Consider the following 12915-nt stretch of genomic DNA (forward strand, 5'->3'; position numbering starts at 1 on the left):
GCGTTTTGTTAATCTTATAAAATTAGAATGATTTTCTATAGCATTCTGGCTCCTAGTAGCAGGAATTAATTATCTACCACAAAAATGAAGGAGTACACATTTGTATATGATCAAATTTCAGGAATTTATGAACACTGTCATGTAATTCATGTCTGTTGCTCTAGTCTTGTACAGCCGTCCTTTATGAGCCTGGCAAGAAGCTGGGACAAACTTTTTTTACCTCAATGCAGTTTCACGTTGCTAAAGTTTTTCAGCTAAGATCTGAATAACCAGTGTAACACAAAACAATTTGTTCATTCAAATTAAAAATTTTGTTTCCTTTAAGAAGAAAGCCCATAGTGCTGAAAGTTCTACTGGACAGTTACCCATATGCCAAACTGGCTGTTAACATCTTATTCAAGTTCCATTTCTAACTTACAAGTTGTTTCCCTGCCGATTAGAGGTTCACTGCTTTCATCTTCTACCACAGAAAACACGTTAACAACATATTCTGTTTCAGGTTTCAGATCTTTCAGAACTGTCGTTGTTTCCATCCTACTTACATAAAACTACATAAAAGAGAAGCAATGTTAACCAGGGTACAACAAATGCATTTGTAATCATATCTCTAACAAAGAAAATCATTCCTTGCGAAACTCTTCAGAAATCAATGGTATGGAACTGTAAGTATGGTCTTAATCTTCCATGTATTTTGTCTGACAGGATACCATTATTTTTGCAAAGCAAGCTGTAGGGAAACCTCAGACAGATGCTTGTTTTCAATAGAGCTGGACATATCTAGCAGCACTCACTGTGTATCCTGCTTTCACACATGGTTTACACTTTTATATTACTCAGAAACATTTAAAAAGTGCAGACATATATGTTACCACTTTGGAAAAATGTTTTAAACATCCAGGATAATCTAGATGGTTACAGCACATGGTATTGGCAACTTCTTGTGGAAAAAAATGCCAGCAAATAGTCAAGTTGTAAAGTCAGCGTGCACTGGAATGGCTGCCCCAACCCTAATCAAAGGCCATGTCCTGAGGTCATGATTTATTAAGATTAAATTCTCCATGAGTCAAATCTGAGTTAAGATTTTAAAGCCACATTCAGAGATGGGAAGTTTGGAGTTAGGTACACAGAGGTGCCTAACTTCATTGTCCTAATACTATTCTGTCTGGTTGAAGAGAGTGATGAGCAGATCAGATTGCCTAAAATGAAGGGTTGCCAGTTACTGTCTCTCTCTCTCTAGAGAATAACCACAAGATGAGTTTGGCCCTGTGCATTAAACAGTTTGGAGAATATGCTTAGGCGCAGATTCAAAGTACCATCATACGATGTTAATCTAAGCACTACCTCACAACCTGTATCGCCCACTGTCTTTTTTTCTATTAACGAGGAAATGTAATGAAAGGACAGTGAGGCTACCCGTGAGGGTGCTAAGAAAATTTCTACTACAGACTTATTTAAACCAATATATGACAACAGAATATGAACTGAAAGGAATTACTAGGAATACCAGTCACCTGTTTTTAAGAAATACATTTTACTCCTTGATTCATGATTTTAAAACAACCAAAGTTATCTTTATGCTCCTACTTTTTTGTAATTTTGTGTATCATTTACTGAGGCATGATATTCTTGACCTTGGGAGCCTTTTTTCATTTACTGTTATACCACACACAGCACAAACTTCAGAATGACATTACTGGGATGTGGAAGTCCAAGGTTATTATGGACAATGTCAGAGATGAACATACAGTACTAACCTGTTGAGGGCTACCTCCAGAGGTAGGATAATATTCAACTCTGTATCTATCAACACTCTCAGGAGGTGGACTCCATCTCAGTCTGAAAGAACGAGGTGTCACTTCCGAAATAACTAGGTTAGAGGGAGGTGGTAAATCACCTACAAGTGGAAGCAAATTAAAAAATTATTAATTTATCTTATATCATCAAGAATAAAAACATGAGACAAATAAAATTGCTTAGGGGAAAAAAAAAACCAAAAAACCAACCACTTTAGGTACTTGCTTATTTTTCTGTTTCCTCAGGAACCCTTAAAATAACTGTGTGAAGAGATAGCTCACCATCACACCCTCAAGACCAAACAAGCTCCCTATCATTCTTACTCCACCTCCAACACCAGTGTTTCACTGGAGAATCACCAGCTAACACTACTGTATTATTTCCATGCTTGGCTTTGCTTTTGGGCTGTCAGACATTAATACTTGAAAAAAGCAGTGCTGCTGAAATTTTCCTTATTGGATGAGTATCATCAAAGAACCTGCCACAACGAGCAAAAAGGTGACACACTGAGCAACATACTTCCTGACTCAGTTTGAAAAGAAGGCACGTCCAGCCATGTCACGCTGTGTTAGGTATAACACAGTCATTGTTGAAAGGAAAGGAAGAACCCCTGCAGGGTAGTCCAGGTGGTCTGCACAACTTCCTCACACCAGCAGCTGAAAAAACAGCCCAGGGCTACACAGTGTTCCCAATAAGTAATAAAAAGGAATTAGCAGTGCAAGCACTTAAATGGAAAAAGGATGAATTAGACTGAAAATGTGATGTACCTGGACCTTTCACACTGTTACACAGATTCGTGGTTACATCATCAACAATGTTAGCCAGGAAGGAGAAATCTGCAACGTTGTAAGCATGGATGTCATCTGGATCCGTTGCAATCTGCTTCAATTCATTTTCATCTGCATTTTTAATACCTTACAGAGAAGATATGAAAACAAAACTTGTTAGAAATTATGGCCATGAAACATAATGCCATGAACTTCAGTCCCTAAATACATTCTTTGAATAGCATTTTAGGTACTTATGTACGTGGCCACTTCTCTGTTCATTTAGCAGATGGGCATGAGGGGATTGGCGCATGCCAGCTCTTCATATAATACTTACCAATTGCATAAAGTTCCACCCCTTCATCCCTGAGTCTTCTTGAAGGGGTGACTATATCATCTTGTGATTTGCCATCAGTGATGAGAACACCAATTTTGCGAGCTCTGGGCCTTAAGCCTGCATCTTGTTTGAAGTTGTTTTTTAAGATGAAATCCAAGGCCATTCCTAGCATGATACAAAGAAGGTAACCATCACTATAAACTATTTCCACATAGCAGTCATGGTAAAGGAGAGTATTTCATCTTAGTGATTTCACTCTGACAACATCATTCCACAAGTCACTTCCTTCTAGAAGCACTCAGAATCTAGCTGCAGCCCATCATCTGGACTTATCAGCAATGGATACTATTTCAGCCCTCTCAAAGTCTCTCATCTCTTACCTTTTATGCATCACCTTCCTATCTGACCTCCTCTCGCCTCCCTTCTGGGTCCTCACCTTGTCTTCATCCCAACCCTGACATGGAACTGCCTTTCCTTCTTCTCAACAGAAACCCAAGCTCTTCATCACGCAAGCTCTCCTCCCTCACATTTCTCCAGACTTCCACTAAGGTTATATGTCAATGCTATGCCTGCTCTCTACCAAACATACTGAATTAAACAGTAAGGCCCTTTTGTCATGGACAAATTCGAGCTCACTGAACAATACTGGAGTCAGCTACTAGAATCATTTTTAATGAGGCTTAAGGAAAATCCTGTCAGTGTGATGTACCTGTTAGAGTATTGCCTCCTTTATATGGTAAGTTGGCTACAGCCTCTAACAAAGCCTGTTTGGTTCGGTAAGCATTGAGATTCCATTCTGTCCTGGGATCTCCACTATACTGTGCAAGACCTGGAAAAAAAGCCATCATTATTCAGTTATTATGTGGCTGTGTAGCAGTTACGCCTCATTTTCCCTCATATAAGCATATAAGGACTTACCAATCTGTACTTTGTCAGGACCAATATCAAAAACTTCAACAATACGAGCAATGAAGTTCCTGATAGTTTTAAAATTTGGCCGCCCGATACTCCATGAGCCATCCACCAGCAGCACGATATCAGCTTCTGCTCTGGTTCTACATTCTAAACCTGCCGTGTCAACCAGAAAAATATAACCTTAGCATGATAGCTTTCAACCAGAAAAATACAGCCTTAGCATGATAGCTTGCTTTCCCCATCCTTTTATATGACATATGTCATGAGTTAGCTTCCAAAATAGCTCTAGTTTTATTCACTGGCATGCTGTCAAGTATGACCTATTTGTGAACGTTATTCACACTAGTCACTGGTTCCACAGCAAAAGCTGTATAAATTTCTTCATGTATGTTTCCTTTTATAAATAAGCCTTCACAAATGTCAAGGCCAGTGCTCTTCTCTATTGTCATGTCATTATCTGTTTTCATCTTTAAAGGTGGTTGATAACTTGATTTCAGAAGTTTTGTAAGACTACTAAAATAACTGCTGACGTGGCAGTGAGCATTATCAGATTATCAAAATTTACAGTATTTTAGTCTGTCATGGATAGCTACACTACTGCTTAGCTTTTAACAATATAATAGTGGAATTAATAACATAAATTACAACCACTTTCAAATAAATAGCATTTCTGAATTTTCAGGGGAAAAAGACATAGTAATACAGGTGGTAGAGAAGTTTGCGTATACAGGAAAGAAAGAACACAATTTAGAGAAGATACACAAACATAAACACAGATCAAGAGATAGGGGACAAGAACAAACATTTATATAAAGCTGCAATGTTCTGAAAAGGTAGGAAGCTATTTCAGATATCTTCAATTTACAAATTACAGAATAAAACACGTATCATATTTTTTTCATCACAAGGAAAATCACAAAATATTTATACAAAACAGAAAGACACAATGATTTTATCCACAGCCATTTGCAAAAAAAAAAAAAATAAAAAATAAAAAAAAATCCTTGCTCTCTCTCTTTTCCTGTAGATTGTGTTACCAGCTGCAAATTTTCTGGCTTCCTGCCATCAGAGCTTCTGGTCTTTATATGGAAGAAATCCCATTGAGAAAAATCAGCCACACTCATCACAGTTGAAAGATATTGTGATTTCATATATGTTCCACATAATTGATCCAACACTGTAGACTCATGAATATAACTATTCCATGTACCTGGGGGTTAAAAGCATGATCCTCTTCTGCATAGAAAATATAGATCTAGTCTTTAGTCAGGACAATAAAATCAGTTGGGAGTAGGGTTTAAATAAAACCATGTTAGTTCAAAAAATTGCATGCATAACTTTAATATGGAAGTTAGCTTCATGTACAGTATAAAAGTTAAGCTATTTTGACTTTTATTTTTCTTCCAACTACCATAGTTCCCCACATGGAAAATTCTAGCAAAGGCACCAGACTTAGGGTGATTTTTTTTCCCCCTATTAATAAATAATGTACTATTACATTTACAGTCCCAGATATAAATTTTTTTTTCACATTAACCATGACTCAAATCCATGCATTAGTAAAACTAATTAGCTTAAAGAATATAACACTGAAGACAGAAATGACAGCTGCCATAATAAAAAATAACAAACCACTCTTGGTGCAATTATTTTTCTGCCAGACTTATTACAGCTTTAGTCTAATGTCACTGATGGCATGTTATGTAGTTTTTTTGTTGTATAAGACAGAGTGGGACAGCAATTAACAAGTTTCTAAAAATGTTGGCAATAAAGTTACACAAGGTGAGTATTTTTTACACAGCCCAGTGTGAAAACAAGGCATCAAAGAGGTTAAGTGAAAAGAATATAGAGTCAACTGTCAGAAACTTTTTTTTTCTTTATTTAACTCTGAAAGGCCTTCACAGTTAGGTTCTTTCTCCTCATCAAATTCTCTCTGAGCAAGCCTTGAAATGGCAGAAGAGGAAGGTCTTTCCTTCTACGTGTATCCTTGGCTATTATGAAGCAAAGACCTACTTCTTTGTGCTCTCTATGAAGCAGGACTGACCCCTGAAACTCTCTTCATCCATTAATTGAGAGTATGGTGAACACAACTATTAGCATGCAGAGGCAAATTAACTGCACCAAGGGAGCTGCTATCATAACATTCATAGAAACTCTGACTGGAAGGTTTAGCTACACAGGGTGAAACTCCCAAACAGATACCGGAGAGCACTCAGCAATGGCATTTCTGAACTAAATCTCCTCCTTCTATGGTAAAAAAAAAATTACTAAATAATGGTTATGTTGAATATGAACTTAAATAATACACAATAACACTGGGACATTTCTAACTATCAGATCTTTGTTCATTATATCATCTTAGTCTTAAAAGGAAAAGTCACCATATAAGGACAAGCAAAGGGCTAAATATCTGCTTAAAATTCCTTGTTCTACTCCTGTGGACACCCTTGTAGATGAGCTCTGATCTCTGTTCAAGAATTTGACCTTATGTGATTTAACACAGATGTGGATGGCTTGAAAACGCAATGCAGATGGCTTTGAGTAATCAGCAAAACATGGGTTGCCTGAGTTATCATCTTTGTAAGATCATCTAAAGGGTGCAGAGGACTAGAATCATGAACTGGGGCATACTTAGTGGTCATTCCAGACCAGGGGTTATGTCATCAGGGTAGGGAGTATACTTAATCCTGTAAATAAATATTTATGTGCATTAGAAAAATGATAAGGAAACACTGGTAAACTTTTGGTCTTTTCTTATCCAAAAGCCAAGACTGCCTTTTCTTCAATTCAGTCAGGTTTACCTCTAGACAAAAATGGCTCCGAAGTAGTATCTGAAAGGGTGGTCATCTCTTGTCCAACCAGGGGGCTGCTCTCTCCTCCTTCAAACATTCCAAAAACATTTACCTTATAGGTAGTTCCTGCCCTGCAATAGTTAAACAAACATACTGTAACTAAAGTCATTTGGCTAGCTAAATGCTGACACTTCACTTACAAAATTCTCACAGGAAAAAAGCAGGTGGTTACACATGAAGCCCGAAGACTAGCTCTTTCACAAGACAGTGAAGTTTCAACAATTTAAAAGCTGACTCTAGATTCTATACTTAAATTTATAGCCTTCTTCATTCAAGTAATTTAAGACTTAAAGCTCAGGAGCCATGCATCCCAACAAAGAGGAAATCAGGCAAAAGCACCAGGAGGCCTGTGTGGATGAACAAGGAGCTCCTGGACAAACTCAAACACAGAAAGGAAGCCTACAGAGGGTGGAAACAAGGACAGGTAGCCGGGGAAGAATACAGAGAAATTGTCCAAGCAGCCAGGGATCAGGTTAGGAAAGCTAAAGCCCTGATAGAATTAAACTTGTCCAGGGATGTCAAGGGCAACAAGAAAAGCTTCTATAGGTACATTGGTGATAAAAGAAAGACTAGGGAAAATGTGGGTCCTCTCTGGAAGGAAACAGGACACCTGGTTACGTGGGACATGGAGAAGGCTGAGGTAATCAATTACTTTTTTGCCTCAGTCTTCGCTGGCAAGTGCTCCAGCCACACCACCCAAGTCACAGAAGGCAAAGGCAGAGTGGGAGAAGGAGAAGATCAGGTTCGACACCATCTAAGGAACCTGAAGGTGCACAAGTCCATGGGATCTGAGGAGATGCATCTGTGGGTCCTGAGGGAACTGGCGGATGAAGTGGCTAAGCCACTATCCATCACATTTAAGAATTCGTGGCAGTCCGGGGAAGTTCCCACTGACTAGAAAAGGGGAAACATAACCCCCATTTTTAAAAAGGGGAAAAAGGAAGACCCAGGGAACTGCAGGTCAGTGTGTCTCACCTCTGTGCCTGGCAAGATCATGGAGCAGATCCTCCTGGAAACAATGCTAGGGCACATGGAAAATAAGGAGGTGATTGGTGACAGCCAACATGGCTTCACTAAGGGCAAATCATGCCTGACAAATTTGGTGACCTTCTACAATGGGGTTACAGCGTTGGTGGATTAGGGAAGAGCAGTGGATGTCATCTACCTGGACTTGTGCAAAGCACTTGACACTGTCCTGCATGACATCCTTGTCTATAAATTGGAGAGACATGGATTTGACAGACAGACCGCTCAGTGGTTAAGGAATTGGCTGGATGGCCGCACTCAAATAGTTGCGGTCAACGGCTGAATGTCCAAGTGGAGAGCAGTAATGAGTGGCATTCTTCAGGAGTCAGTATTGGGACCAGTGCTGTTTAACATCTTTGTCAGCAACATGGACAGTGAGATTCAGTGCACCCTCAGCAAGTTTGCCGACAACACCAAGCTGTGTGGTGTGGTCAACATGCCGGAGGGAAGAGATGCCATCCAGAGGGACCTGGACAGGCTTGAGAGGTGGGCCTGTGCAAACCTCATGAAGCTCAACAAGGCCAAGTGCAAGGTCCTGCACATGGGTTGGGGCAATCCCAAGCACAAATACAGGCTGGTTGATAAGTGGATTGAGACCAGCCCTGTGGAGAAGGACTTGGGGGTGTTGGTTGACAAGAAGCTCAACATGAGCCAGCAATGTGTGTTTGCAGCCCAGAAAGCCAGCCATAACCTGGGCTGCATCAAAAGAAGCATGATGGGCAGGTTGAGGGAGGTGATTCTCCCCCTCTACTCTGCTCTCTTGAGACCCGAACTGCAGTACTGCATTCAGCTCTGGGGCCCCCAACATAAGAAGGACATGGAGCTGTCGGAGTGAGTCCAGAGAAGGGCCACAGACATGATCAGGGGGCTGGAGCACCTCTCCTGTGAAGACAGGCTGAGAGAGTTGGGCTTGTCCAGCCTGGAGAAGAGAAGGCTCTGAGGACACCTTATAGCAGTTCTCCAGTACCTAAAGAGGGCCTACAAGAAAGCTGGGAAGGGACTCTTTAACAGGGCATGTAGTGATAGGACAAGGGGTAATGCTTTTAAACTGGAAGAGGATAGATTCAGATTAGATATTAAGAAGAAATTCTTTACTGTGAGGGTGGTGAGGCACTGGAACAGGTTGCCCAGAGAAGCTGTGGCTGCCCCATCCCTGGCAGTGTTCAAGGCCAGGCTGGATGGGGCTTTGAGCAACCTGGTCTAGTGGAAGGTGTCCCTGCCCATAGCAGTGGGGTTAGAACCAGATGATCTTTAAGGTCCCTTCCAACCCAAACCATTCCATGATTCTATGACTTCTAATGTTCCTATATTTAATGTATTTAGTATATTTGCATAACAGATTTTGACATGGTCTGATCCTAACTTACAAATCCAGGCCTCTGAGAAAATTCATCAAGAACTAAGCTAAGCTTTTTTTAACTAACATGCGGTAAGGAAGTTTTAGGGGGAAACTTTAGAAATCCCAACTTTCTCCGGTATCCCATTAGTTTTCTCATATGCCAAATGCAGTACACAGCCTCTGCCCACACCTTCGCCTCCTTCAGTTCCTGTGAGAACACCACAAGTGATGTGACTGAATATTCTCAGAAAGAGCCCTGCCAGGTGCCTTTCACAGACGGCATAACAAGATCCTCATAGCTTATTGACAAATTACTTTCATACTTACAGTAGATTTTGCCAGACTTTTCAACCCCAGAACATGATTAAACAAAACCCTAAGCTAAAGCTATTGGGGGGGTTGGGGGAGTAAGAGAGACATGAATTATTATCCATACCTAAGCTCCTCCAATACCACTGTGCTGTCGTATGGTCCCACTATTAATTCTCCAAGACTCCCATCATCTTCAGTAGGGTGGAAAGTTACTTTATACCCCTTTACTCGCCCTGGGGCTGGCTCCCAGGTTACTCGGAAACTTGACATAGTTGAATCAGAAGTTCTCAGATTTCGAGGCGGCTTAAAGGGAGAGGCTGCAAGGGTGGAATAAAAGGGTTTAAATCAGGTCTGCTTATCGAAAAAAATCAACAAGTATGCTTTTATGTAAAAATCCATATGCAAATCCAGTATTAGTGGCAGTCCTAAACTATTTGTGCCTTTCCTTTCACATGAAGACAAGTATCAAGAGCTGAAAGGTGAGATTCACTTCACTTAATTTTAGCTGTCTAACCAATAGGTATGTGGGTCAGGTTTGTTATCAAGGCTGCCTCTACAGTCAACGGACTGAGGTATAGATAGCAATTCATCTCACCTATCTTAAACATCCACCTGATCTTACAATAAAAGTTGGCAATAGGTGGACTAACCACAGTCAGTCATTCTCTCTATTAATTATGGGGGGAAAGACTAGATGACCAGCTTAGATGAGCCCTCTCTTAAATGGCAACAAGTAGGTGAGCCATATAGACCAAAAGAGAGAAAAGGAAGCAGCTTCCTCTCAAACCAACACTGGAAAAATCAGAATTTACTGCAGGCAAAAGTCACACCCAGCCAGTACTCAGTCACCAATATCACTTCTCAAGCTGCTTCCTCCTTAGAGCTCTGTGTCCCAGAGGTCAGAGTATGGAGACAGTGGAAGCAAGGACCCTTTCATAGAAAAGGTCCTGCCAACACTCCTCTCCCTTTACAGGCTCAGGGCCTGGCAGTTCTAGCAGCTTCACCAACCACAGGTATGGCAGTGTGTCAAAAAATACTTATTCAGAGGAGTGCCAGCCAAACAGCTTGAGGTTTTTAGGTCAAGAGCAAGTTCCTCTGAAGACTAACGGCTACTCAGTGCAGGTCAGTACTCACAGACAGAGTGGTTAACAAGCCTGCTGCTAGCTTCTACATCACTTTTGGTTTTGTGTATATCTGAAGTGCAGTCACAGAATACACTGCAGCAATGTAATCTCAAAGTTGCAAAAATGGGAATTAGGGTAAACAGAAAGTCCCCATAGCTTTGGAGTGAAAAAGTGGAGGGAAAAAGTAAGAGTTTGTCTTTTGTCTTATCTCTGTGCCTATGCAATTGTCTGACTATAGCTGAAAGATCATAAATGTCCTCAGATTGTGAATTCTGCTGAGAAACAGTAGATATACTTCCACTCACAATGAAAAATACAGCCTCTCTGTGTCATCTCCCATGACACTCCTCCCTGAATTATCGTGACAGCTTCAACTAACAAGATCACTTGGGCTCCACTTGCTTCCAAAGAGTGATTACCACCACAACTATTTACACTGAAAGCACAGAAGCATTTCCGTATCAAGATGAACAGGTCACAAAAACAAAAGCAGCTGGATGATCTGAGATTTATCTCAGTATAGTTTTCAATATTGAAAAACTAGGTGTTGGTCAAGAGCTGATCAAGTTTTCATGACTCCTCTACATCAACCACATTTTAATTTAAAAAGAAATCTTCCTGCAGTAACTGAAGTGCTGATATCTCCGTTGTTAAGAGACTTGTTTCTTACTTCCTGTCATCATTTGATATGACGTATGTTCAGAGAACAGAGAATGTCATGAAGTATTTACAGTGTACCTCAGTGAATGGCACTAGTCTCACGTGGGCAGAAACATCCTCAAAAAACCTCTCTTTTGGTAATGGCTCTCTGTCTATGGAAGCAGAAAACTGACTCTAAATCTGGTTGATTTGATCAAGATATCAAGAGAACATTTCCTCACAAAATGAAAGACCAGCGTTAGATACATACTAAAGGCAGAGTACAAAATCAGTTTTGCTCATACCACAAAAATCCCCTCACCAGGACTTAATAAACATTTTAGAGTTTCAGCTTCTGAGAGAGAAGACAGCTGGTCAAAAAGACCATGGTCTCTGAGGTCAAGCTTCCCCTGATAACTCTTCAAAAGCATCTACTCGCCCTTTTTATTACCTCAGGTTTTCCACAGAAAATACGGTGACCAAAGAAGACAAATCTGAGTAACAGGATGCTGAGTAGCTATTTAATCAATACCCACAACCAAAAGGCAAATTATGAAACAACTGACAACATTTAAGCAGTCTGTTGATATACTGTCTTCCTCACAAAACACTTTGTTTTGACTTCTGATGACAGTGTTTCAAAACAAGTCCAGTATTTTCAACCAGGTTTTACACCACATTTACACCCTCAATGCCAACAGCAAAAAGCTGTGCTCAGGCTATGCCATAGTGAAGTTTACAACAAATCAAACTCTCTTCTTCACCTCTAGCATTTCCTTCAATTTGCCTCTTAATTCATGATCTTAGCAGCCTCCACCATACTTTTCTACATATCATGCTTATTAATCTTAAGCACAAAGCTTCAATTATCAAATCCTGTACAAGCTTGTCATACATACCTGTTGTTCCTTCTGCTTTTCTTGATTTTCCTTGTCCAAAATCATAAATTGGAACAACGCTGAGGTCATATGTAGTTCGCGGCTTAAGTCGCTTTAACACTATGCTTGTAGTAGGAGCATTTACTCTTCCGAACATCTGTCTTCCTCCACTGCGTGGTCGGTAGTACACACGATAAGACAAGACTTTTCCAGGTGAAGGCTGCCACGTAACTCTCATTGTATTTTCTGTCTCGTTGTCTACTGTCACAGTCCTGGCATTTGGTGACACTTTTCAGTGTAAAAATACGGATAAATGTTTACTTTGTCACAGAACAATATATTCAAATGCATGCCTACAAAATTCATTCTGCTGTATTAAAAAAAAAACAATTGCCATCTTTAAAATTACAGTATTTGATTGTGGGGAATACACAGGGGAATCTCACAAGCCATTGTTAATTTATTTTTTAATGGTAATGAACTAAACAAGCATAAGTGTGCTTTCCACTACAGAGAAGAAAAGAGAGAAGTATAAATTACATGATGACACAACATAATTGGGGGTTTTATTTAGTCACACTTTTCAGTAATCTGCTAAATAATGGATTCAGCACTCCCAAATGAAAGTGATAAATCATAAAGCCATTGGGTTTTTATGAACACAATGTCCTATAGAGTTAAGATTTTCTAAGTTTCGAGTTCACAGATTTGATAAGACACTGCTAAATACCTAAACTGCTGGGTGTTGGGCTCCATACAAACTAACCTGCAAATAGCGGTAAGTGACTTTCCAAATGCTTGGAAAATCACTCACCGCTATTTGCAGGATAGTATATGTGCTGAAATAAGCACACGGACTAATAAAGCATTTTCTCTACAAATTGGAGCATTCGGCTTCTAAGAGATATTTTCCAGACTGTACAAATGTTACA

At 40.1% G+C, this 12915-nt stretch overlaps 1 protein-coding gene across 5 annotated transcripts in view; it reads right to left on the reverse strand.

The window, feature by feature from the left end:
• COL12A1 (collagen type XII alpha 1 chain) overlaps positions 1-12915 on the reverse strand; it is a 107376-nt gene that overhangs the window by 59059 nt on the left and 35402 nt on the right. For 4 of the 5 annotated variants that reach the window (XM_049817783.1, XM_049817784.1, XM_049817787.1 and 1 more), the window contains 9 exons: positions 12005-12271; positions 9467-9659; positions 6615-6736; positions 3817-3966; positions 3608-3727; positions 2899-3063; positions 2562-2708; positions 1755-1894; positions 419-548 (listed from right to left, as the gene is read on the reverse strand). In XM_049817783.1, the coding sequence (XP_049673740.1) occupies positions 419-548; positions 1755-1894; positions 2562-2708; positions 2899-3063; positions 3608-3727; positions 3817-3966; positions 6615-6736; positions 9467-9659; positions 12005-12271 (1434 nt within the window). The remainder of the gene's footprint in view (positions 1-418; positions 549-1754; positions 1895-2561; positions 2709-2898; positions 3064-3607; positions 3728-3816; positions 3967-6614; positions 6737-9466; positions 9660-12004; positions 12272-12915) is intronic. The other variant, XM_049817788.1, reaches the window with a different exon arrangement.

This window comes from Accipiter gentilis, chromosome 15 (assembly GCF_929443795.1).
Source record: "Accipiter gentilis chromosome 15, bAccGen1.1, whole genome shotgun sequence".
NCBI lineage: Eukaryota > Metazoa > Chordata > Aves > Accipitriformes > Accipitridae > Astur > Astur gentilis.